The sequence below is a fragment of the Rutilus rutilus genome (assembly GCF_951802725.1).
Source record: "Rutilus rutilus genome assembly, chromosome: 12".
Taxonomy (NCBI): domain Eukaryota; kingdom Metazoa; phylum Chordata; class Actinopteri; order Cypriniformes; family Leuciscidae; genus Rutilus; species Rutilus rutilus.
The window spans coordinates 41441948-41469511 of NC_140217.1; the positions used below are offsets into that span (position 1 = coordinate 41441948).

Below are 27564 nucleotides of genomic sequence, written 5' to 3' on the forward strand. Positions count from 1 at the left end.
TTTTTTAAATACTTAACTTTATTATATTATTTAAGCTAATATTATTTACTGATACTTATTTCAATGCTTTACAGGCTTTAGTGTGATGTTTCATTGACGGAACTGCTCAAACACGCATGGCATGTCTGTTACGAAATGGATGTTTGAGCCTTGTTTATTATTATTATCTTATTTCAAAATTGCAAAAAGCTGGAATTTTCTTCTAAAATTTTCTTCTAGAATGATCATTTTTATAAAGCTTGTATATTTAAGTTAAGTAATTTCACTTAAATGACAATTAATAGGTAATTTGCATTGCCATTTAAGGGAAATTACTGAACTTAAATATATGAGCTTGATAAAAATGATAATTCTAGTAGAAAATTCCTGATGGCGCTTTTGCATCTGAACTCTTCATATATATATATATATGGTCCATTACCACGGTCACAGCCCTAGGTGAGACTTCTCACACTTCTGTAATGTATTTTTTTTCTTTTTTTTTTTTCGGTTGGCCGGTCACACGGCTTTTATAGTTTTCAGTTACATGACTGGTGCGGAGACCTGGAGTGTTATTTAATTTTTTTGATTTAGTTTTATTCATATTTTGATTTTGAATTAGTTTTATTTTAAACTTTTGGATTCAACCCATGATCTCAAGCAGTGAAAAATAGAGGACACTGACGACGCGCTGACAGACAGGACAGAGCAGGTGATATTTAATATGAAACAAAGAGAAAATGAAAAGTCTCTCCCGGCCGGTAATGCTGGGTAACACACACACGTCTCCTGCCATTAATAATGAGTAGTGCGGTGACTAGGATATATATATATAAACCATGTAAACCTACCAACATCCGTTGCCATCATTTTTGGAACGACTGATGGCGAGAGGAAGAAAATGACGTTTTAGTTGCATAACATCGGTTAGTGGAAACGCTGTCATCTCGTAATAGATTTTTTATCGACATCTAGAAAAAATCACGCGTTTTGCGCAAATCTGTAATGGAAACACACCTACAGTCACGTGTAGATACATTATGAAAGGTGTAGCAACACGTCACACTGATGTGTGTGTAACGCTGATGTGTGTGTGACGCTGATGTGTGTGTAACGCTGATGTGTGTGTGTGCAGCATGGATGGAGCCGATCTGTGTTTCGAGATTGTGAAGAGGGCCGACGCCGGGTTCGTCTACAGTGAGGCGGTGTCCAGGTGAGCATCACTTCCTGTTCACATCACACACAACCCATCTGCTTCCTGTGCTCAATCTCTGTGTGTGTGTGTGTGTGTGTGTTCGCAGTCACTACATGCGACAGATACTTGAAGCCCTGCGCTATTGTCATGACAACAACGTCATACACAGAGACGTCAAGGTAAGACTCGATCTCTGATTCACTATCGCATTATATAGCAGCTGACCCCATAACATGCTCATCTTCATCATCATAACATGTTCATCTTCATCATCATAACATGTTCATCTTCATCATCTTCATCATCATAACATGCTCATCTTTATCATCTTCACCCATAAATCATGTTCATCTTCATCATCTTCATCATCATAACATGTTCATCTTCATCATCTTCACTCGTAACATGTTCATCTTCATCATCCTAAACTTGCTCATCTTTATCATCTTCACCCATAAATCATGTTCATCTTCATCATCATCTTCATCATCATAACATGTTCATCTTCATCATCTTCACTCGTAACATGTTCATCTTCATCATCTTCATCATCATAACATGTTCATCTTCATCATCCTCACCCATAAGTCATGTTCTCTCCCTCATGTTGTTCAAACACGTGTGACTTTTGTTTTGAGAACACTTAGAGTTTATCTATAAGAATAACCAATGAGAAGTGAATAAACACGCAGAATAAGGCTTTATATTTTTATTCTCTTGCCTTATTTATTTTTTTATTTACATTTATGCATTTGGCAGACACTTTTATCCATTGAACTCAAGGTGTGCATGTTATCAGATCATGCTGTTCAGGAACACAGAAGGAGTCAGTCAGTTTCGGTTAGGGTTAGTCGGTTTCCATCTGTGATTAAAGTGGGATTATTGTCAGACTGAGGCTCCAGCTGATCAGATGACCCGACGACACCGCAGTCCTGGAGTGTCAGTCTCTCCCAGTGAAGGCCTCGTCTCTCTGTACTGATAAAACGTTATTAAAATGATTGGGGTTCACACTGATACGTGGAAGCGACAAAAAGTCAGTATTATGCAGCCGGACGAGTAATTCATGAGGTCAGTTTGTAAAGAAAACGGACGTGCCTGAATCAATCAAACTAACTTTATCTGGACAATAACTTTATTCTAGAGCTGCTGTAAAGCCCCTAATCTCTGTTACTGTAATCTCCTGTTATCACTGTAAAGCTGCTGTGAAACATCTATAAGGTTAAAGCGCTGTATAAATGAAGGAGACTCGACTTCATCAGTTCACAGACTCATCAGAGTTCATCAGTTCCTTTTGCATGGCTCTATATTTCCGTGCAGTAACTCAGTTCCTCCAGTAGGAGGCGTCCCTCACTCATGGCGTTCTGCATCACTGCAGCGGCTGTGTCTGGAAGTGATGATGTTTGAGGTTTAGACAACACTGACTGTCTACACTTGTGTCTGATGTCTTGTCTGTCTGAACACTAACACCAGATGTCTAGTGATCTCTTGCAGCTGTGTATCCCGCCGTATATCCCACACATGCTCTTAGAAGTGAACTTTCCCATGCAAACATTTCAAGCCAGTCATTGTTTCCCATGAGCATTCCCCATGCAGCGTTCACAGCCCAGTGTCCGTTTGGCTGACGTGAGAGACTCGTCATTGCGGACACTGATCTCCGTCGGCGTCGGTGTTGAGCACAGGTTTGGAGCGGAGCGTCGCGATCAATCCCAGACTCCCGGGGGATGAAGCTAGCACTGCGGCGGTGGAGGCGTGAGACGTCCTCCGGCCCTCAGTGGTGGAGCTGTAAGTGGTAGTGGGTTCGTGTTGCACGCGGAATAGCTGCGCTAACGCCTGTACGGTGGCTTTGCGCACCGACCCCGAGAGCATGAAGTACATGACGGGGTCCAGGCAGCTGTTGAGCGCGGAGAACAGAAGCATGACCTCGTTGGTTCGGTCCATTAGCCTCTGCGTTTCGCAGCTAACATCGCTTAGCTGAGACGATACGTAGACTGGTCTGAAGGCGTGATACGGCACGAAGCACACGGTGAAGAGTAGCGGAACCACGAACGACTTCTTAGCGGTGCGGGCGTAGCGTGTGGCGTTTGGGAGGTCTGGTTTGTCGCTCGACGCTCGTAGCAGCCGGCGTGCGATCCGTGCATACGACACTAGCAGAACCACGAACACTAGCCAGAACCCGCCCACTAAGAATAGGTTAAAGTAGGCTTTCCCACGCGCATGTTTCCTTTGCTTGTACTGGAAACACTTCCCAGGCTCCTCGTTGCCCTCGGCCAGTGCGATCATGGGAATGACCATCACTAAAGAGCAGGTCCACAGCAGAACGCAGGTCACATGACTCCAGCGGCTCCCTCGTAGCCAGCGCGGCCCGCAGCCTCTCTGAGAGCCTCTCACGCCGATGATCTTCAGGTAGCGGTCCAGGCTAATGAGGCCCAGCAGGGTGATGCTAACGTACATGTTCATGTAGAACAGGTTTCCCACCGCCTTGCACATGCGCGGGCCCAGCGACCACACGTTCCCCTGGGAGTGATACAGCACGCGGAAGGGAAGACACACTACTAGCACCAGATCCGCTAGGGCTACGTTGATGAGGAAGACGCGCACGGAGTTCCTGCGCGAGTGCAGGAAGAGGAAGACCCATAACGCTAGCAGGTTTCCCGCCAGGCCGAAGAGGAAGATGAGCGAGTATAGCACCGCTAGCGGGAGCCGTAAGCTGTCCTCGTCCAGCGCACACGAGCGGTTGTGTGTTAGCGAGGTGTGATCGGTGAAGCGGTTCGGCGGCCAGGCGGTGGTGCTCATCGTGTTCGACGGGATGTTTTTGTTTTGATCTCCTTGTCAGGTTGAAGTTCACTGAGGTCTTTCCACTCGAGTCTTCAGCTCTGGGGAGAGAAAGACATGTGTTAAATTACTGTACTGGGAACAACAGGGGAAAGTTCTGTCTCGACCCAATGCAAATGAAAGGTGAGAAAGCTCTGGCTCATCCGAACGAGTGTAAATCATGGTCAGGCAAACGTCCCAGAAACACACTCTTGATGGATGGCTGAACCGCCTCGGCTCTCTCTCAGCAGAATTCATTTTCCATTCCCCTTTTTCTCTTCATTTTAGCTGCGTTGAATGTTTTAATTTAAAGAGAGTTGGACTTGCTTCACAGCTCTTTCCTGGATGAGTGTGTGCTGAACGGGAGACCGTAGTGAAACTGCAGGATTAGCACGTCTCACATCTTTTATGAAAGTGTGCTTTGGGTCTATTGGAGGTTCATGACTCATTCTGAGCTGGTCTCTTCGTTCTCCAACTCAATCTGGCACATTATATAGAACAATAATGCTATATATATATATATACAGTGTTTCCCCTAGGTTTACAGCTTTGGGCTGGGTGTGAGTGTGCGATTGGGATAATTGTAAATGCGCAAACACAGACAGGAAAGACATGCCATCGTGGAAATAAGATAAATAACATATTACTTAAGGGCTATTTAGTTTGTTTAATAAAATAACAAGAAAATCAAATTTTGCTCTGATCTGATTATATAATGGTAGGGGAAACACTGATATATCTATCAGTCTGATTCTGCGATCTGGTGCAGTTGTTATTTTTATGGCCAAAAATGTAAATCAAAGAGATCTTTATAGCAGACTATTTACATAAAATTCATATAAATATCATTTGTCACTCGATATCTCTCAGTAATATGTCTTAGTAAGATATATTTAAATGCTTATTTTTATGATGAAAGCTCTATAATTTTTATTGTGGGGCGGTAAAACCCAATGCAGTGCTAACACTGAGAGGTGAAGAAATAAACATTCCTCAAAAGCCTGTTGTATCATATTTTACACATAAAAAATGTATTGATACCTTTAAAATATGCAAACATTCTATAGGGTTTGCCGTGCCCCCCCCCCCCCCCCCCCCCCCCCCAGACCCCATACAGGACCTGACAGAAACCAGGCTCCCAGAGTGTCACAAAATCCAGCGGGAAACACTGCAGTGTAACATTTCATTTTATTTTTTATTTTTTGTGTGTTTTATTTGGTGTTACATTTGAAATAAAATGTTGAAATTAAGTTATTATCAGTGCTCTCCTTTTAGAAGTGAGCGAGCCCAGTGGTTCTTCGAGGTCAGAAAAGTAATCCAGATGTTAGAAGAATGTTGACTGTGGTGCATCTTCACTGGAAAACTGCACAAGAAATGCTGCAAATTTTGAGAAAAGTCGCTGTAAAGTTTTAGGCTGCAAAAATCTGCATAAAGAGGGATGATGTATGCTCGTACTCTACACACAATGAAAATAAATTCACACGTTTCTGTGCACTTCCGCTCGATCGGTGCTAATTCTGGTATTCATGACACCGTGTTTCTCTAGTGAGGCTCTTCTGCTTGAGTTATTGTCATTTTACGCCGCTCTGATTTTATGCCGTTTGCTTTTCTCATTTTACATATTTTTTTATTACATTTCAGAATTTTTATTTATTATTTGCTATCTGAGCTGTAAATAGTCAAATCAGAATGTTTATTTAACAAAGTTGGATTAATCATGTTTCTATTAACAAAAGGCTGCTGACATTTAGAAATGATTTGTTGCCGCTTCTTCCCAGAAGTCGAGTCAGCTTTATCTCTGTAGCGCTTCACTGTGTTTCAGAGCAGCTTTACTGACATCACAGGAAATAATGCAACAGTTTGTTTCCAGGAGATAATAGCGTCACAGTTTAAGTAAGTTCAGTGATGGTTCATTTTTGTTGTAAAAAAGTTAATTTATATATATATATAGCCGCTCTGGAGAAAACCGTGATGTCATCATTTCAGTTCTTATCAGTGTGTCAGTGCAGGAGATCAATAATATTGTTGGATAAATTAAATGTTAAATTTAATGAGGAAATTGATCATGAGGACCATGTGTGCAGTATCGCATACTAAAATGGTCATTTCATACATTTAGCATATTTTTAGTTGTGTTAAAAATGTTTCTATAGAAAGCTTTTATATGAAACTCTGCCCATTTTAGCGGAGCGACCTACATATGTTCTGACCGTGGTATGAAGTGTATTCATGTGCGCACATATGTTTCTCTGTCTGTTTTATTAATGGAATCTGTTGAATAACACGCGCACACACACACAGTTTGATCTCAGACACACACACTGATGAATTAGGGAATTCTACTCACAGTTTAGCATGCTAATTCCTTCAGTTGCACAAACCGCTGCAGCTGCACGTTCATCCATTCAGACGAACACCAGGGTTTCAGTCTCAGATCAGATCCTCTTTCATTCCTCTATCAGTCTGATGTCTTTCTGCTTCTTCCCTTTCAAACGCTCAGAAGTCGCTGCGTCTGCTCTCTCTCTCTCTCTCTCTCTCTCTCTCTCTCACTCACTCTCTCTCTCTCTCACTCACTCACTCTCTCACTCTCTCCCTCCCTCTCTCTCACTCTCTCCCTCTCTCTCTCTCTCCCTCTCTCTCTCTCTCGCTCGCTCTCTCTCTCTCTGTGTTTTTTTTTTTTTCACTTTACTTTTTATTGAAAGTTTTGTATTTTTGCAGGAACAACAGAAAATATTTGTTTACATCATATTATAAAATTAAGCAAAAGAGCAAGGCAGAAGAAAACAAAAAGCAACCAAAAAAACAAACAAACAAAAAAAAACAAGCAAACAGAAAATAAGGGGGGGGTCTTCTTGCAGTATATCAGTTAGTCTTCTTAGCCAATTGTAGACCTTTCTTCTTGTCTTTGTCGCTCTTCTTTAAATACCGTCCATTTTTCCCATCTCTCTCCGAATTGAGCTTTCTCTCTCAGTGTTTGACTCTTGATGTTGAAGCTCGGTCCGTTGACACACTCATCCTCACAGCTTCTCTAGAGCCGCTTCATGCTGTATTTGCAGTGTTGAATGTTCACTCCCTTGGTTTGTGGGTTTTGTTGAACCGCTGCGTTAACATGGTTCCTATGAAGGGTTTGTTCCTTGTCTTCTCATCTCATATTATGTTATGTGAGAGTGACATGAGAACGCATGTGGCTTTATGTAGGACGTGCTCAGTTTCATGTGTGTGTCAAGTCACCTTTATTTATCTTACCACTGTTTCAAATGAATACCTAGGGTTGTGTTTGTGTTCTAAGAGAGACGAAATATAAGCAGGTCTAGGCGTTTAAAGGTGCATTGCGCAACTTTTCATGTTAAAAATACCCGTTTTCTAACCCATACATGCTTAAACAATTGCCTGATGGGCTGACTGAGCCCTTCTCTGATCACTGCGATTGCCTCTATAATCCTGTACAGTAAAATAAATAAGAGGGATTCGGGTCGGAATCTGAGACTGGGCGTGACGTCATGCGCATTCACGGCACGCTCATATGTCTGGCAGGTTTGTGTATGCGCCGACGCCGCCATTCTCCGTAGAAAATGGATTCTAAGAGACCGGCTTGTAGTTCATTTCAAACACCAACGCAAACTCCACGTAAGATAAAAAAAAAAAGAGAACTTTTGTCTAGTGCAACCAAAAGGTCCAAATTGGAGTCAGACAGGCGTCGGGGTAAGACGAGAGTAAACATAGGGAAGGCTTTCAACAAATGGAGAGATCTCCGGTCTGCTCTAGGGCTCAAACGGGATCCTCAGTTGGCTTTTTTCTTGATAAAAAGGTAAGATATATCCCATTCTCTAATGTCTGATACGGCCAATAATGACAATAAATGACGATCCATAAAATGTGTAATGCTTTAGCGTAAGCTAGATAAATGTACAATCGGAATAGGTTTTACTAACTTACCATTGTCAGTGATCAGGTTCAGAATGATTGTGATATAAAATGCTGATATATAAGTTAGATACTTAGACACAAATTTTGAGCAAATTACTGCTTAATTACGATGTATTGCTATTGGAATATGCTACTTAGCTGATCAATAAAACAGGCTAAACCCCCGCAAATCTTCGGCGGATTAGCCTGTTTGGCTTTTATGGTAACGTCATAGTGCCACTTGATTGTTTATTACCTTGAGACATTTGGGTGTACTTTGTTGACCGACTGTGTATGGTGTGGTATCATGATTACAATTTTGAGCTTTTACAAAGTTATAACTTATATTGTTCATGAACGTGTTTCCATAATAATAGTCATAAGTGGATACAGTAAACACATAACACAGTTCAACATGGAGATAGATGGGAATAAAAAACGAAGTTTTCTACTACCCCCATTTTTTCCCTCACACATAAGTGTGTTATTTACTCAATTGCCTTTCCTTTCACATATTTTAAATTACTTGCAGATTTAAAACTTTATTACCTCTGAAGACATTATGATTGTAAACAAAAGATTTGTGCGGCTGATCCTCCTTGGGTTATGACCAGCTCGAGCTCGTGCAAGCGTGCGTGTGCGTGTGGTCCGTGAGCGTGCACACCTCTGGTTGCAGTTTCGCTTGCCGCCAGAGGGGGCGTAGTTCTGCGAAAACTCAGACTCTCGCGCAATGCACCTTTAAGGCCTCTCTGTATGCACCCTTACGGGAAATAAGTATACTTCAAGTTCATTTTATGAAGTATACTTGAGTAATGTTCAAGTATATTTTTAAGTATACTTTATGTAGTAAGTATACTAATGTCAATATGTACTAGTAGTAAACTTGTAAGTGTACTATTTTTTATACCGCTTGGGACTAAATTGGCCCACTTGAAGTATATAAAAGTATATGTTTAAGTGTAATAGAAGTGTAACAGTAGTAAACTTTAAACTACTAGTTTAGTAGTTTTATACTACAAGTTTTCTTTAAGTGAACTTAACATCATATTTATAGTTTACCATTTATATATTATTTTTGCTCTTTTAGTGTACTCTCAGTAAACTACTAGTTTAGTAGTTTTATACAAGTTTTCTTTAAGTGAACTTAACATTATACTTATAGTTTACTATTTATATACAATGTTTGCAGTTGCAGTAGGCCTATACTACTATGTTCAAATGTTATTTTTTATACTTGAAATACCTTTAACTCTACTTTAATTTTAAAAACCTTTTATTAGCTTCATGCATCCTTTTTTATCAACACTTGAATGTCTGTAAGTTTCATAAAGAAAGGCAACATTTTAAACAAAATCACATTTTAGTCAAACACCACACCTTGATCAGATCCAGAACGATGATCAAACACAGATGGAGTAGATCGACTCCGACACCCCCACAGCTTCAGTCGTTCTCTCTTCATGGGTTACGCTTCATTTAGAAACATTAAGCAGTTTTGATTTACAAGCCGTTTAATGTTTGATGATCACATTATTTTACATTTGAGTGAGCAATCTTCTATCACTTGTTTCAGCTTCTTCTCCTGTGTTTTGATCCGGAGATTCTGTACTAGAAGATGTGTCATAGCGCCCCCTACCGTATACCTGTGAAAACACGGATAGCTGGAAAATTCAGGCAATGGTGGAGAAAAGTTGAATTAAAGTAAATTCCTATGTACACCAGTGGACTAGCCTACACAAAAATTCAGATACGCAGAATTAGAAACATATCTGTTTTATATCAATATTTTAATCAATATTTTCAAACAAAGTTTCATAAGACTGTATATGAAAACCGGTGTAAAAAAAGTATATTTAATAGGCTACTCGATCAAAAGAGTTAACACAACTACAAGCCAAGTATACTTTGAGTAATTTAACTTTTAAGTATATCTCGATCAAAAGATTGAGTACAAGTAGAGGCCAAGTACACTTAAGTGTAATTAAGTATATTTTTGAGAAGTATATAAAATGTAGACTGAAAGTATGCTTTCTTCTTTTTAGTTGAAAAGACGTATACTAATAGAACACTTGAATAAACTTATTTTCCATGCTTATTTTATTTACTCTATAAGCTATTCCACCCGAAAGTTTGTTACTATATAAAGCTGAACATGTTAGTTTATACGACAGTGTGTAATATTATGTTTTTAAAAAAGTATTTAATAAGCTACTCAATCAAACACTAGTAAACACAAGTACAAGCCAAGAATACTTAGAATACTTAATTATACTTTTAAGTATATCTCGATCAACAAGTAGAGGCCAAATATACTTAGACTTTTCTGTCAGTATAAGTCAAGTATACTTAAGTGGAATTTGAAGTATATTTCTGAGAAGTATATAAAAAGTAGACTGAAAGTATACTTTGTTATTTTTTAGTTTAAAAGAAGTATACTAATAGCACACTTGAATAAACTTCTTTTTCGTAAGGGCAGTCATGCTCTCTCTCTCTCTCTCTCTCTCTCTCTCTCTCTCTCTCTCTCTCTCTCTCTCTCTCTCTCTCGCTCTCTCTCTCGCTCTCTGTATGCAGTCATGCTCTCTCTCTCTCTCTCTTTCGCTCTCTGTATGCAGTGATGCTCTCTTTCTCTCTCTCTCTCTCTCTCTCTCTCTCTCTCTCGTATGCAGTGATGCTCTCTTTCTCTCTCTCTCTCTCTCTCTCTCTCGTATGCAGTGATGCTCTCTTTCTTTCTCTCTCTCTCTCTCTCTGTATGCAGTGATGCTCTCTTCTCTCTCTCTCTCTCTCTCTCTCTCTCTCTCTCTCTCTCTCTCTCTCTCTCTCGTATGCAGTGATGCTCTCTTTCTCTCTCTCTCTCTCTCTCTCGTATGCAGTGATGCTCTCTTTCTTTCTCTCTCTCTCTCTCTCTGTATGCAGTGATGCTCTCTCTCTCTCTCTCTCTCGTATGCAGTGATGCTCTCTCTCTCTCTCTCTCGTATGCAGTGATGCTCTCTCTCTCTCTCTCTCTCGTATGCAGTGATGCTCTCTTTCCATGAAATGCGATAAACCTCTAGTTTTGTTTTCTTCCAGTTGCGCTCCATTCCTCTGTTCTCTCTTAAGGGCCGAGTGTGCTCGCTGTACCACGGCGTTGGACTATTTCCTTTATTCTTCTTTAAGCGCAACGGAGCAACTGTGTCTAAAGTGCTGGAAAAGAGAGAGTCAAAAGTTTCTGTCGTAATATCGAGTTCTTCTAAGCAATCTGGGACGCTGAGGAGATCAAACTGATCAGGAAGATTATTAATAAAGCAATCTTTATATTGAAGTGATCGTGATAGAAGTGATAGTTCTACCATATTTGTTACAGGGAGTCGGCTTTGCAGCCTCGGCTAAATGAAGTTTACATGAGACTAGATAATGAAAATGATGTGTGTGTGTGTGTGTGTGTGTGTGTGTGTGTGTTCAGCCTCACTGTGTGCTGCTGGCCTCTAAGGAGAACTCGGCTCCTGTCAAGCTGGGCGGCTTCGGCGTGGCGATTCAGCTGGGCGAGTCTGGGCTGGTGGCGGGAGGTACGTGTGTGTTTTCACCACACAAATCATGTTTACAGGAAGTTTATACGAGCAAGCCCTGTGCTCTGATTTGTTCTGAAGCCCTGTCTCTCTCTCTCTCTCTCTCTCGTGTAGGTCGGGTAGGGACCCCTCACTTCATGGCTCCTGAAGTCGTCAAGCGCGAGCCGTACGGGAAGCCGGTGGACGTCTGGGGTTGCGGTGTCATTCTCTTCATCCTGCTGAGCGGCTGTTTGCCTTTCTACGGCACCAAGGAGCGCCTGTTTGAAGCCATCGTGAAAGGAAAGTACAAGGTACTGCGTGCAGAAGCGAACACTACACACCTCAGAACGCCACAGACACGTCAGGCGTCGCGTTTAATGCCAGATCAGGGCGTTCCACTGGTGTTTGGGGCTGAATGATAAACGTGACCCTGGATCACATCACCAGTCACGAGTCGCACGGGTTTATCTGTGGCAATAGCCAACAATACACTGTATGGGTCAAAATTATCCATTTTTCTTTTATGCCAAAAAACATTAGGATATTAAGATCATGTTCCATGAAGATCATTTGTAAATTTCCTACTGTAAATATATAAAACATTTATTTTTGTGAGTGGATGCAGCAAAATCATAAATGGAGAACTTTAAAGGAGATTTTCTCAATGTTTAGATTTTTCTGCACCCTCATGTTCCAGATCTTTAAATAGATGTATCTTGTTTTAAACATAAACCTGTAAATATATCTTGATTTAAGAATGTTTAGATATTTGTGCTGGAAAACAAGAGAAACACTGAGGAGGAACGTCCCTGTTTTCCCAGTCTTCAGAACGGCTCCATGTGGCACTGCAGAGTTCCTGCGGGGTCTTAAAGTCTTAAAAACTCTACAATTCTGAACTTTAAATTTAAGGCCTTAAAACGTCTTAAAAACAGCCAGATTTTCATCTGAGGTCTTACATTTCCTTTAGCCAGGTCTAAAACAGCTAATAATTGTCATAATTGAAGCGACACGCACATTTTTTCCTGACGTATGTGAGATTTATCTTTTTATAAAACCTTTTTTGTCAAAACTTTATTTGAACTTGTACATGTTAGTAGATAACCTGTTGCAAGACACTCCTTTAATATCTGGCCATCATTTTTAATGGTATTATTTTAATATTTATGTAAACAAAAAGTGCATATTGATGCTAATTTGATTGGTTATCTGCTGGTTTTCGACATTATTAGTACTTTTTGAGCAGGATTCTGTGATGACCGTGATCATTGTTGTCACTATAATCATGAAATGAAATGTTCATGCCATTTCATCTCTAGTTATGATCAACTATAATCAACTACAATTATGTGTTTTTACAGTATAATATGCAAAGTACAATTTTCTATACATTTTGTAATGTAAATAAATATGAGATGAGAGCTGTTCTCTTTGAGGGTTTGTTTTCATAATGTGATTGCTCTGTCTGTAAATTAAATGAATGCTTTTTCAATGACTGAATTCATTGAAATACTTTTTTTTCCCATAATTTCTTTGATTTTAATATTTTTTTGGCAATGCAGGTCTTAAATTTCTATCTTTATGGTCGTATAATTGACTTTACTGAAACCTGCAAGAACCCTGGTATTGATGCAAACAAACGTCTGTAAGTAACGTTTGCAAGTTGTAACGGCCTCTGAATGAAGTGGGTTCAGTTGTGTAGTACAGTGTGTGTGTGTGTGTGTGTGTGTGTGTGTGTGTGTGTTTGTCAGATGAACCCTCGGCAGTGGACTCAGATCTCTGAGAGCGCTAAAGACCTGGTGCGGCGTATGCTAATGCTGGACCCAGCCGAGAGAATCACCGTCTATGAAGCGCTCAACCACCCCTGGCTCAAGGTCTCACACACACACACACACACGCTCACACACACACACACACACACACACACACACACACACACACACACACACACACACACACACACACACACACACACACACACACACACACACACACACACACACACACACACACTTCCCTCTGCTATTGTCCTGAAAATTAAGTTATCATTTCTTCTCTTGCATGAGTGCACATCACTTCCTGTTTCTGACATTGGATCGCTGTATCGGGTTCAGTTCGCCTCATGTTGTGTGTGTGTGTGTGTGTGTGTGTGTGCAGGAGAGAGATCGCTACTCGTACAAGATCCACCTTCCCGAGACGGTGGAGCAGCTGAGGAAGTTCAACGCTCGGAGGAAACTCAAGGTATTTACTGTCATCAAGCAGACGTTCCTCAACACGTGCCCAGCCTTCACACACACTCAGTGTTAGATATCCCTCACACACACTCAGTGTTAGATATCCCTCACACACACTCTCACACTCAGTGTTAGATATCCCTCACACACACTCTCACACTCAGTGTTAGATATCCCTCACACACACTCTCAGTGTTAGATATCTCTCACACACACTCAGTGTTAGATATCCCTCACACACACTCAGTGTTAGATATCCCTCACACACACTCAGTGTTAGATATCCCTCACACACACTCTCAGTGTTAGATATCCCTCACACACACTCTCAGTGTTAGATATCTCTCACACACACTCTCACACACTCAGTGTTAGATATCCCTCACACACACTCTCACACTCAGTGTTAGATATCCCTCACACACACTCTCAGTGTTAGATATCTCTCACACACACTCTCACACACTCAGTGTTAGATATCCCTCACACACACTCTCACACTCAGTGTTTGATTTCACTCACACACACTCACACCCTCAGTGTTTGATATCCCTCACACACACACTCAGTGTTAGATATCTCTCACACACACTCTCACACACTCAGTGTTAGATATCCCTCACACACACTCTCAGTGTTAGATATCCCTCACACACACTCTCAGACTCAGTGTTAGATATCCCTCACACACACTCTCACACACTCAGTGTTCGATATCCCTCACACACACTCAGTGTTAGATATCCCTCACACACACTCTCAGACTCAGTGTTAGATATCCCTCACACACACTCTCACACACTCAGTGTTAGATATCCCTCACACACACTCTCAGTGTTAGATATCTCTCACACACACTCTCACACACTCAGTGTTAGATATCCCTCACACACACTCTCAGTGTTAGATATCCCTCACACACACTCTCAGACTCAGTGTTAGATATCCCTCACACACACTCAGTGTTAGATATCCCTCACACACACTCAGTGTTAGATATCCCTCACACACACTCTCAGACTCAGTGTTAGATATCCCTCACACACACACACACACTCAGTGTTAGATATCCCTCACACACACTCTCAGACTCAGCGTTAGATATCCCTCACACACACTCAGTGTTCGATATCCCTCACACACACACACACACACACACTCAGTGTTAGATATCCCTCACACACACTCAGTGTTAGATATCCCTCACACACACTCTCAGACTCAGTGTTAGATATCCCTCACACACACTCAGTGTTAGATATCCCTCACACACACTCTCAGACTCAGTGTTAGATATCCCTCACACACACACACACACACTCAGTGTTAGATATCTCTCACACACACTCAGTGTTAGATATCCCTCACACACACTCTCAGACTCAGTGTTAGATATCCCTCACACACACTCAGTGTTAGATATCCCTCACACACACTCTCAGACTCAGTGTTAGATATCCCTCACACACACTCAATGTTCGATATCCCTCACACACACACTCAGTGTTAGATATCCCTCACACACACTCAGTGTTAGATATCCCTCACACACACACTCAGTGTTAGATATCCCTCACACACACTCTCAGACTCAGTGTTAGATATCCCTCACACACACTCAATGTTCGATATCCCTCACACACACACTCAGTGTTAGATATCCCTCACACACACACTCAGTGTTAGATATCCCTCACACACACACTCAGTGTTAGATATCCCTCACACACACACTCAGTGTTAGATATCCCTCACACACACTCAGTGTTAGATATCCCTCACACACACACACACACACACACCCTCAGTGTTTGATATCCCTCACACACACACACACACACACACTCAGTGTTAGATATCCCTCACACACACTCAATGTTCGATATCCCTCACACACACACTCAGTGTTAGATATCCCTCACACACACTCAGTGTTAGATATCCCTCACACACACACTCAGTGTTAGATATCCCTCACACACACTCAGTGTTAGATATCCCTCACACACACACTCAGTGTTAGATATCCCTCACACACACACTCAGTGTTAGATATCCCTCACACACACTCAGTGTTAGATATCCCTCACACACACTCAGTGTTAGATATCCCTCACACACACACACCCTCAGTGTTTGATATCCCTCACACACACTCTCAGACTCAGTGTTAGATATCCCTCACACACACCCTCAGTGTTTGATATCCCTCACACACACCCTCAGTGTTTGATATCCCTCACACACACACACACACACCCTCAGTGTTTGATATCCCTCACACACACACACACACCCTCAGTGTTTGATATCCCTCACACACACACACTCTCACGCTCAGTGTTTGATATCCCTCACACACACACACACACACACCCTCAGTGTTTGATATCCCTCACACACACACACTCTCACGCTCAGTGTTTGATATCCCTCACACACACACACACACACACTCAGTGTTTGATATCCCTCACACACACACTCACACTCAGTGTTTGATATCCCTCACACACAGTACACAGCCGCATCTCATTCAACTCATCTTTAATTCTGAAGCGCTTTATACAATACATGTTCAAACAAACTCCGTAATTAAAATTTACTGGATGACATAAAGAGTTGTTTCTGTGTTCATCCAAACACCATCTCGAGGTGTATAAACACAGGAAGTAACAGGCAAATATACATGATCCGCACACATGCAGAAGTCACATGACTTCTGATCTGTCCATATAATATGCTTGCCAGAGCTGATGATGTTTCAGAAAGTTATGAATCTACTTATTTATAGATTGTTTCAAAGCAGCTTCACGGATATAAACAGGAAACCGACAGAATCAGGGATGAACCTTCATCAGAAGACTGAACACTAATAACTGACTCTTCTAAACCCCAGATTAATCTCAGCTAAACACAGCTTATGAAAACTATATTTTTAAAATGTTATCTTAACGTTCAAAACATCCAGTTTAATTTATGTTATTCTTGTTCGTGCAAATGTTCATATTCACTGACCAAGAAAACGTTCTATTTTATCCTTCTTCAAACATCAGGGGAACGTGTTCTACACCTCTCTCTGAATGCTCTGAAGCTGAACGAGTCATGCAAATAATTCCATGATATGCATAAATCTTTTTTTTTGCGAACATTAAAGCCCAGATGACTGAGTGAATGTTTGTTGTGAAGTGTGTTATGTAGTGTGTTAAAGGATTAGTTCACCTCCAAGTGAAATGTCCTGATCATTGACTCCCCAAATGCCATCCAAGATGTCCATGTCTTTCTTTCTTCAGTGGAAAAGAAATGAAGTTTTTTGAGGAAAACATTTCAGGATTTTTCTCCACACAATGGAGTTCACCGGCAGCCAGAATGCTGAAGTTCAGATCAGTGGCGCTTCAAAGGGCTCTGCACGATCCCAGCTGAGGAGTGGAAAGGTCATGAAAAAAAGAAGAAATAATAAGTTAAAACATGTCGGACGATTTTGAAGTTGGAAGAGAAAATGAGATGGAATTTTGAACCGGAGTACGCAGACAAATAACTCGGATAGATGACGTGACGCGTGACCTTTCCAACGTGATGATGTAATGCGTGGCACAGGCCAGCACAAGATGAACAATTCTGGTTAAAAAGTATATCATTTCTTTTTAAATGACCGATCGTTTCGCTGGATAAGACCCTTATTCCTCAGCTGGGATCGTGCAGAGCCCTTTGAAGCGCCACTGATCTGAACTTCAGCGTTCTGGCTGCCGGTGAACTCCATTGTGTGGAGAAAAATCCTGAAATGTTTTCCTCAAAAAACTTCATTTCTTTTCCACTGAAGAAAGAAAGACATGGACATCTTGGATGGCATTTGGGGAGTCAATGATCAGGACATTTCATTTGGAGGTGAACTAATCCTTTAAAGTGTGTTATGAAGTGTGTTAAGTGTGTTAAGTGTGTTGAGTGTGTTGTGAAGTGTGATGAGTGTGTTAAGTGTGTAATTAAGTGTGTTGTGTGTGTTGTGTAGTGAATCTGCTGATCAGTGAATCCGAGGCGTTAGACGGATCGAACTCTTCCACACTTGTGAAGTGTGTTGTGTAGTGTGTTGTGTGTGTAGTGTGTTGTGTGTGTTGTGTAGTGAATCTGCTGATCAGTGAATCCGAGGCGTTAGATGGATTGAACTCTTCCACACTTCTGCTGGTTTCAGGAAGTGTGTTGTGTTGTGTAGTGTGTTGTGTAGTGTGTAGTGTGTTGTGTGTGTAGTGTGTTGTGTGTGTTGTGTTGTGAATCTGCTGATCAGTGAATCCGAGGCGTTAGATGGATTGAACTCTTCCACACTTCTGCTGGTTTCAGGAAGTGTGTTGTGTTGTGTAGTGTGTTGTGTAGTGTGTAGTGTGTTGTGTGTGTAGTGTGTTGTGTGTGTTGTGTTGTGAATCTGCTGATCAGTGAATCCGAGGCGTTAGATGGATTGAACTCTTCCACACTTCTGCTGGTTTCAGGAAGTGTGTTGTGTTGTGTGTGTTGTGTAGTGAATCTGCTGATCAGTGAATCCGAGGCCTTAGATGGATTGAACTCTTTCACACTTCTGCTGGTTTCAGGTTAACGCGAGTAAAGTGTAATTGACAGACTCGCTCTCCCACATGAAAGCACAGGATGTTGTTCTAATACTTCAGATGTTTAGTCAGGTCTGTGACTGAGCCAGAACAATAGAGAGATGTGTGCGTGTGTGTGTAAAGGTGACAACGAGTGGTTTAACGAGATCTCTGGAAGGCAAATGTCTGTGGTTCAGAAAAAGGATTTTATCAAAAATAATCTGCATAATGAATGAAGTAAAGAGATTTGTGTGTGTGTGTGTGTGTGTGTGTGATTGACAGGGTGCCGTCCTTGCTGCCGTCTCAAGTCACAAGTTCAACTCGTTCTACGGCGACCCCCCTGAGGACCTGCATGACTTCTCAGAGGACCCCACGTCTTCAGGTGCGTCCCCTCCAGTCATCTCTGGATCTCCGTCTGGGTCTCAGTCAGTGTGAGAGTCTGTGAGAGTCAGGTGACCTCTAGAGCGGTGACCTCATCGCGCTCGCTCTGCGCAGGGAGAACCGTTTTACTGTAAATCACTCGCTGAACGGCATCATCAGGCTCTTCATGATTATCACATTTAAGCAAATGCTAAAACTTTACAACAAGGACCGGTTCGCTAACTCTAGTTTACTAGCAGTGAACAATAATTCTGCAGCATTTATTAAAGAAATCAAAAGTTGTATTAGATTGTATAATGCATTGTGATCTAACATGAACAAATGATTAACAATTGCATTTTTATTAACTAACATTGACAGATTATTAGATTTTCCACAAACACATTGCTCAGTGTTAAATACATATTTAAACATGAACTGAGAATGAAAAAATATTTCTACAGCATTTATTAATTTCAGTTAATGTTATTTTCAACATTTACTAATACAATTTTTAAATCAAAAGTTGTATCTGTAAATAGAGCTGTGCTGACATTAACTAGCAGTGGACATAAGTTATTTTTATTCATTAATATTAACATAGGTTAGTAGATACTGTAACAGATGCAGGGCTGTAATCAATCAAAGAAAATCTTGGTCGACTGAAGTCCTGAAATTTTCGATTAAAAATTACGTTAGGAAAAAAAACGTTAAATGAATGAGCTGTGCACTGTGCGCAGGACTTGGTAGCCTTGTTGTCCGCCTAAATGAATTATAAATAAACATAAAAAACTAGTAGGCTGTTTGCAGTATATTAGATAGTTTTTGACATAATTATTTAGCACTGAAATGAGTCTGCCGGCTCTGACAGCGTTGCATCACGTGCACCTGCGCAATATCAGAGCCTATGATTTCTGAAAATAGTACTGTTGTCAACTAGTGATATCATCACAAGAACTTTTGAGGAATATGCAACATAATTTAGACAATTATTTTTATCATATGTATTATAATAACTGACAGACACTGTCATTTCAGCCTGAACATAGAAGCTCAGCTTCGCGGCTGAGACACGAATAGACTATTAACTTAGTGTGTTGGGCTAATCCAAAAGAAGTGAAAACAAGGGGGGTGTTCTGAAGACAGACTGTTACCTGTGAAACAGGGGTGCTCTGAAAACACCCCCATTAGCAATTAGTGCTTTCCACCTGATGAAATGAACGCGGCAAAAAAATCGACCAATCAGAATTTTGGTCGAGCCAGAACGTATCGACCAATAATCGACTAATCGACTGGGAGATTACAGCCCTAAACAGATGTATTGCTCATTGTTTGTTAATGTCATAATTATGTCATAATTAACATTAACTAATGGGACCTTATTGTAAAGTGTCACCGAACAAACTAAAGATTAGCCTTTTATGGTTCTGTGGAAATGAATTATCATTTAGATGTAAACGTGTTTCATGACGAATGAGTGAACACTCGAGAACACTCGAGAATCATCGGGTCACCAGTTCACCAGGTTCACCAGTCTCACCAGTCTCACCAGTCTCACCAGTTCACCAGGTTCACCAGTCTCACCAGTCTCACCAGTTCACCAGTTCACCAGTTTCACCAGTTTCACCAGTCTCACCAGTCTCACCAGTTCACCAGGTTCACCAGTCTCACCAGTTCACCAGTCTCACCAGTTCACCAGTCTCACCAGTCTCACCAGTTCACCAGTTCACCAGTTTCACCAGTTCACCAGGTTCACCAGTCTCACCAGTCTCACCAGTTCACCAGTTTCACCAGTCTCACCAGTTTCACCAGTCTCACCAGTTCACCAGTCTCACCAGTTTCACCAGTCTCACCAGTTTCACCAGTCTCACCAGTTCACCAGTTTCACCAGTTTCACCAGTTTCACCAGTCTCACCAGTTCACCAGTCTCACCAGTCTCACCAGTTCACCAGTTTCACCAGTTTCACCAGTCTCACCAGTTCACCAGTATTGATTGATCTGTGTATATCAGGTCCAGTCCAGGTCCATCTCCACAGGAAGTCCAGCTGGTACGCGTCACTGTAATGTTACAGGTTTCAGGATACTTGCATTTAAATTACACTTAAGGGACTTTTTATAAGAACAACATTATAATAAAAAAATAAATAATAATGAGATAATTACGTTTCTACTTTTTAAAAATATAAACATTTAAATGGTGTCTGTCATAAAATGACATTTATTTATTTATTCAAACAAATAAAATATTGGTAACACTTTACAGTAAGGTTCAATAGTTAACATTAATTAACTACATTAGTTAACATGAACTAAGAATGAACAATACTACAGCATTTATTAATCTTAGTTAATATTACTTTCAACATTTACTAAAACATTATTAAAATCAAAAGTTGTATTAGTTAACATTAGTTACTGCACTGTGACCAATCAGTGACCAGCTGGATTTCTCCTAAGGCGAGACACATGCATCGGTCAGGTCTGGGGTTTAGGGCTCGTTTACTCCTTCAACATGTTCTTTCAAGCTGCTATAAAGAAAACGCTGAAAATATACATTACGATGTTTATTTTATTACATTTTGTTTACTTGCGGCAGGAAGTTTCTCCCGAATTTACCAGGAAGTGAGCATTCCAGCGGGACACGCCGAGCTCCGTCTGTTCACTGAAGTCTGTCATGTCCGGGGTCGTTGTAAAGCTCTGAGTCTCCTGCACAACGCTATCCCAAATATGGGCATTTCCTTTCTATCAGTAACCAATCATGAATGTCCAAAGGGGGATTTAAAGCTAACGACGAAATCTCATTTAGAGCGATTAAATCTTTAACTGCCGTTTTCTCAAAATTATTTTTTTGCGTTTTTTTGTCATTCTCCAGTAGAAACATCTCAGCCGATGTGGCACCAGTGTCCACCACACTCTCCAGTTACACACTTAGCAGTATTCTGAAGATCTGTTCAGAGGGATTTGTTAATAAATCATTCCTGGCCTGATTTATGTGACATTTTAATAAAAAAAAAATGGCGAAAATCAATATTTTAAGGCTATGGACAGAATATTTAGATTTCCTAGTTAAGCATATCCTGAAATCCCTCTGAACATCTTTTTTCATCTTGTGTGTAATCAAAATGAAAAAATAATTTTGCTTCTGGCTTTATCATATTTTCAGATATATCTACTGAAAAAATATGCAAAATTGCACTTATTTAATGAGATAATACCTGATTTGCATAATTAAACATAAAAATTTCAAAAACTTGTAAAACATTTTTTTTATGAACTTGTGTAAGTAATGAACTGAGGAAGTTTCATGGTGATATCTATTATTTATTCACCTGTAGTGTCTCGCCTTAACTAACGTTACCACAGATTAATAAATACTGTAACACATGAATTGCTCATTGTTAGTTCATGTTAGTTATTAATACATCAACTGATGAACTTAATGTTTCATATTAAAACTGATTACTGGACAGGAGGCGCTCCCTCCTCACTCCCTCATCACTCCCTCATCACTCCCTCCTCACTCCCTCATCACTCCCTCCTCACTCCCTCCTCAAATGCAAACGGCACAGACTGAAAGATCTCTGCTCGGGGTTTAAGATATCGGTTCTTCAAAACAGGAATCAATTAAAATCAAGAAATCAATATTTTTAGCTCAGCCCTAGCAGGAAGTGGAAGTGTGGTGTGTTCCGCTTACTGACGGCTAATGCTAGGAGTGTTCTCGCGCGGGCCGTCAGCAGGGCTAATGCAGAGGAAGTGTCAGTGTTGAGAAACAGCAGACACTTCTCTATCGCAAAATTAAACTCTCACTTCCTGTAACTGTGCGGGCCTGTGGTTTCGTCCTCGCGTTCTGCTTCTGAGCGCAAGAAGAGTGTGTGTAAAACCACACTGACATCACTGCCTCCAGCCGCCACATCCACTGTTCATGATCACAGGTCAACATCTGCACACCTCAGTCCCTGCTCAGAGATATTCATATCACACCTCAGTCCCTGCTCAGACATATTCATATCACACATCAGTCCCTGCTCAGAAATATATGTCATTACAGTTTTTCTCAGTCGCTTTGGTGCATTTCTCACATCACTATTTACATGTGCACAACAGTTAATGCAGTTCTCAAAACAATTAGTACAAACTGCAAAACCTAGCTGATAACCTGCAGAAGCGTGTCTCTTGCTCATGGAGAGCTCATTCCTCAGAGGCAAGTATTCATGTCAATGAAAGTGTCAGTGTCATCAAGATGAAAAGTCCTGACGCCATTGTTTATGAACAAGATAGTTAAATGGCTTTGTCACGTGTTCATTATGACAGTTTACTCTGTGAATGTTTTCCAATGCAAAAAAGTCAGATCTCGGTGACACCGCCTGAACATGCTCGAGACAGCACTATATACTATTGGCACAGCCATTTGAGAAATACAGTAAAGTTACACATTACTATAGTGAGGGAACTGAGTACAAGACACTGAATATGTATTTCACATGTTTACTGCATATGCTCTTTGCAAGTCTAATTTGTTCACAGCATTGTGCAAAAGAGAAAATACACCCTTATTTACAACAAGCATAAACTCCCTTTGGGTGGAGCTGTGCACAACTGTACACAATACTGCAGTACACACTGGAACTGAACATACAACATACAGTACTGTAATCATTCATGCACATCCAGACGTTCCTCTCCGTCTGGCCACATAATTTCATCTACATCACAGCGAATATCATCTCTAGCTCAACTGCAAATTGTTCAATTTAGGAGACATTTAAAAAAAAAAAACGTGTAAAATTTGCTTGACAGATTTTGACAACTAGTTCAAGCAATGAAATGAGGACTATTAGTTTTATATGGAGTGACTATTCAGCATTCACAAGTATAGTTAATTTTGACTGACATGACATAAGCAAATGATAATGTTATAAATCAGCAGAGAGTTGTGTGAAAGCAATTGATGCATGTCCAAAAGCATTTGCAATTTGTTGGAAGGAATGAGAAACTGCTGCTATGATGTGCACACATGACTGAATGTTGTGGAGGTTGAACTAACTGTGCAAATGTAAATAGTGATGTGAGAAATAAACCAAAGCGACTGAGAAAATCTGTAATAATCACACATCAGTCCCTGCTCAGAAATATATATCATTAATAATCACACATCCGTCCCTGCTCAGAAATATATATCATTAATAATCACACATCAGTCCCTGCTCAGAAATATATATCATTAATAATCACACATCAGTCCCTGCTCAGAAATATATATCATTAATAATCACACATCCGTCCCTGCTCAGAAATATATATCATTAATAATCACACATCCGTCCCTGCTCAGAAATATATATCATTAATAATCACACATCCGTCCCTGCTCAGAAATATATATCATTAATAATCACACATCAGTCCCTGCTCAGAAATATATATCATTAATAATCACACATCCGTCCCTGCTCAGAAATATATATCATTAATAATCACACATCAGTCCCTGCTCAGAAATATATATCATTAATAATCACACATCAGTCCCTGCTCAGAAATATATATCATTAATAATCACACATCCGTCCCTGCTCAGAAATATATATCATTAATAATCACACATCAGTCCCTGCTCAGAAATATATATCATTAATAATCACACATCCGTCCCTGCTCAGAAATATATATCATTAATAATCACACATCCGTCCCTGCTCAGAAATATATATCATTAATAATCACACATCCGTCCCTGCTCAGAAATATATATCATTAATAATCACACATCAGTCCCTGCAGAGAAATATATATCATTAATAATCACACATCAGTCCCTGCTCAGAAATATATATCATTAATAATCACACATCCGTCCCTGCTCAGAAATATATATCATTAATAATCACACATCCGTCCCTGCTCAGAAATATATATCATTAATAATCACACATCAGTCCCTGCTCAGAAATATATATCATTAATAATCACACATCAGTCCCTGCTCAGAAATATATATCATTAATAATCACACATCAGTCCCTGCTCAGAAATATATATCATTAATAATCACACATCAGTCCCTGCTCAGAAATATATATCATTAATAATCACACATCAGTCCCTGCTCAGAAATATATATCATTAATAATCACACATCAGTCCCTGCTCAGAAATATATATCATTAATAATCACACATCAGTCCCTGCTCAGAAATATATATCATTAATAATCACACATCAGTCCCTGCTCAGAAATATATATCATTAATAATCACACATCCGTCCCTGCTCAGAAATATATATCATTAATAATCACACATCAGTCCCTGCTCAGAAATATATATCATTAATAATCACACATCCGTCCCTGCTCAGAAATATATATCATTAATAATCACACATCCGTCCCTGCTCAGAAATATATATCATTAATAATCACACATCAGTCCCTGCTCAGAAATATATATCATTAATAATCACACATCCGTCCCTGCTCAGAAATATATATCATTAATAATCACACATCCGTCCCTGCTCAGAAATATATATCATTAATAATCACACATCCGTCCCTGCTCAGAAATATATATCATTAATAATCACACATCAGTCCCTGCTCAGAAATATATATCATTAATAATCACACATCCGTCCCTGCTCAGAAATATATATCATTAATAATCACACATCAGTCCCTGCTCAGAAATATATATCATTAATAATCACACATCCGTCCCTGCTCAGAAATATATATCATTAATAATCACACATCCGTCCCTGCTCAGAAATATATATCATTAATAATCACACATCCGTCCCTGCTCAGAAATATATATCATTAATAATCACACATCCGTCCCTGCTCAGAAATATATATCATTAATAATCACACATCCGTCCCTGCTCAGAAATATATATCATTAATAATCACACATCCGTCCCTGCTCAGAAATATATATCATTAATAATCACACATCAGTCCCTGCTCAGAAATATATATCATTAATAATCACACATCCGTCCCTGCTCAGAAATATATATCATTAATAATCACACATCCGTCCCTGCTCAGAAATATATATCATTAATAATCACACATCAGTCCCTGCTCAGAAATATATATCATTAATAATCACACATCAGTCCCTGCTCAGAAATATATATCATTAATAATCACACATCAGTCCCTGCTCAGAAATATATATCATTAATAATCACACATCAGTCCCTGCTCAGAAATATATATCATTAATAATCACACATCCGTCCCTGCTCAGAAATATATATCATTAATAATCACACATCAGTCCCTGCTCAGAAATATATATCATTAATAATCACACATCCGTCCCTGCTCAGAAATATATATCATTAATAATCACACATCCGTCCCTGCTCAGAAATATATATCATTAATAATCACACATCAGTCCCTGCTCAGAAATATATATCATTAATAATCACACATCCGTCCCTGCTCAGAAATATATATCATTAATAATCACACATCCGTCCCTGCTCAGAAATATATATCATTAATAATCACACATCAGTCCCTGCTCAGAAATATATATCATTAATAATCACACATCAGTCCCTGCTCAGAAATATATATCATTAATAATCACACATCAGTCCCTGCTCAGAAATATATATCATTAATAATCACACATCAGTCCCTGCTCAGAAATATATATCATTAATAATCACACATCCGTCCCTGCTCAGAAATATATATCATTAATAATCACACATCCGTCCCTGCTCAGAAATATATATCATTAATAATCACACATCAGTCCCTGCTCAGAAATATATATCATTAATAATCACACATCAGTCCCTGCTCAGAAATATATATCATTAATAATCACACATCAGTCCCTGCTCAGAAATATATATCATTAATAATCACACATCAGTCCCTGCTCAGAAATATATATCATTAATAATCACACATCCGTCCCTGCTCAGAAATATATATCATTAATAATCACACATCAGTCCCTGCTCAGAAATATATATCATTAATAATCACACATCCGTCCCTGCTCAGAAATATATATCATTAATAATCACACATCCGTCCCTGCTCAGAAATATATATCATTAATAATCACACATCAGTCCCTGCTCAGAAATATATATCATTAATAATCACACATCAGTCCCTGCTCAGAAATATATATCATTAATAATCACACATCCGTCCCTGCTCAGAAATATATATCATTAATAATCACACATCAGTCCCTGCTCAGAAATATATATCATTAATAATCACACATCCGTCCCTGCTCAGAAATATATATCATTAATAATCACACATCCGTCCCTGCTCAGAAATATATATCATTAATAATCACACATCAGTCCCTGCTCAGAAATATATATCATTAATAATCACACATCAGTCCCTGCTCAGAAATATATATCATTAATAATCACACATCCGTCCCTGCTCAGAAATATATATCATTAATAATCACACATCAGTCCCTGCTCAGAAATATATATCATTAATAATCACACATCAGTCCCTGCTCAGAAATATATATCATTAATAATCACACATCCGTCCCTGCTCAGAAATATATATCATTAATAATCACACATCAGTCCCTGCTCAGAAATATATATCATTAATAATCACACATCCGTCCCTGCTCAGAAATATATATCATTAATAATCACACATCCGTCCCTGCTCAGAAATATATATCATTAATAATCACACATCCGTCCCTGCTCAGAAATATATATCATTAATAATCACACATCCGTCCCTGCTCAGAAATATATATCATTAATAATCACACATCAGTCCCTGCTCAGAAATATATATCATTAATAATCACACATCCGTCCCTGCTCAGAAATATATATCATTAATAATCACACATCAGTCCCTGCTCAGAAATATATATCATTAATAATCACACATCCGTCCCTGCTCAGAAATATATATCATTAATAATCACACATCCGTCCCTGCTCAGAAATATATA

At 39.7% G+C, this 27564-nt stretch overlaps 2 protein-coding genes across 17 annotated transcripts in view; one reads left to right on the plus strand and one right to left on the minus strand.

Moving 5' to 3' along the window:
- Positions 1 to 27564, plus strand: part of caskb (calcium/calmodulin-dependent serine protein kinase b) — a 76877-nt gene that overhangs the window by 23648 nt on the left and 25665 nt on the right. For all 16 annotated transcript variants that reach the window (XM_084426647.1, XM_084426659.1, XM_084426655.1 and 13 more), the window contains exons 4-10: positions 1115 to 1192; positions 1281 to 1353; positions 11331 to 11433; positions 11548 to 11723; positions 13161 to 13283; positions 13567 to 13650; positions 18497 to 18596. In XM_084426647.1, coding sequence (XP_084282773.1) covers positions 1115 to 1192; positions 1281 to 1353; positions 11331 to 11433; positions 11548 to 11723; positions 13161 to 13283; positions 13567 to 13650; positions 18497 to 18596 — 737 coding nt within the window. The remainder of the gene's footprint in view (positions 1 to 1114; positions 1193 to 1280; positions 1354 to 11330; positions 11434 to 11547; positions 11724 to 13160; positions 13284 to 13566; positions 13651 to 18496; positions 18597 to 27564) is intronic.
- Positions 1872 to 6565, minus strand: gpr34a (G protein-coupled receptor 34a). Its single transcript, XM_084426920.1, has 2 exons — positions 6333 to 6565; positions 1872 to 4047 (listed from the first exon to the last, which is right to left on the minus strand). Exon 2 carries the CDS (start codon positions 3965 to 3967, stop codon positions 2810 to 2812), a length of 1158 nt encoding a protein of 385 aa, XP_084283046.1. The 5' UTR covers positions 3968 to 4047; positions 6333 to 6565; the 3' UTR covers positions 1872 to 2809.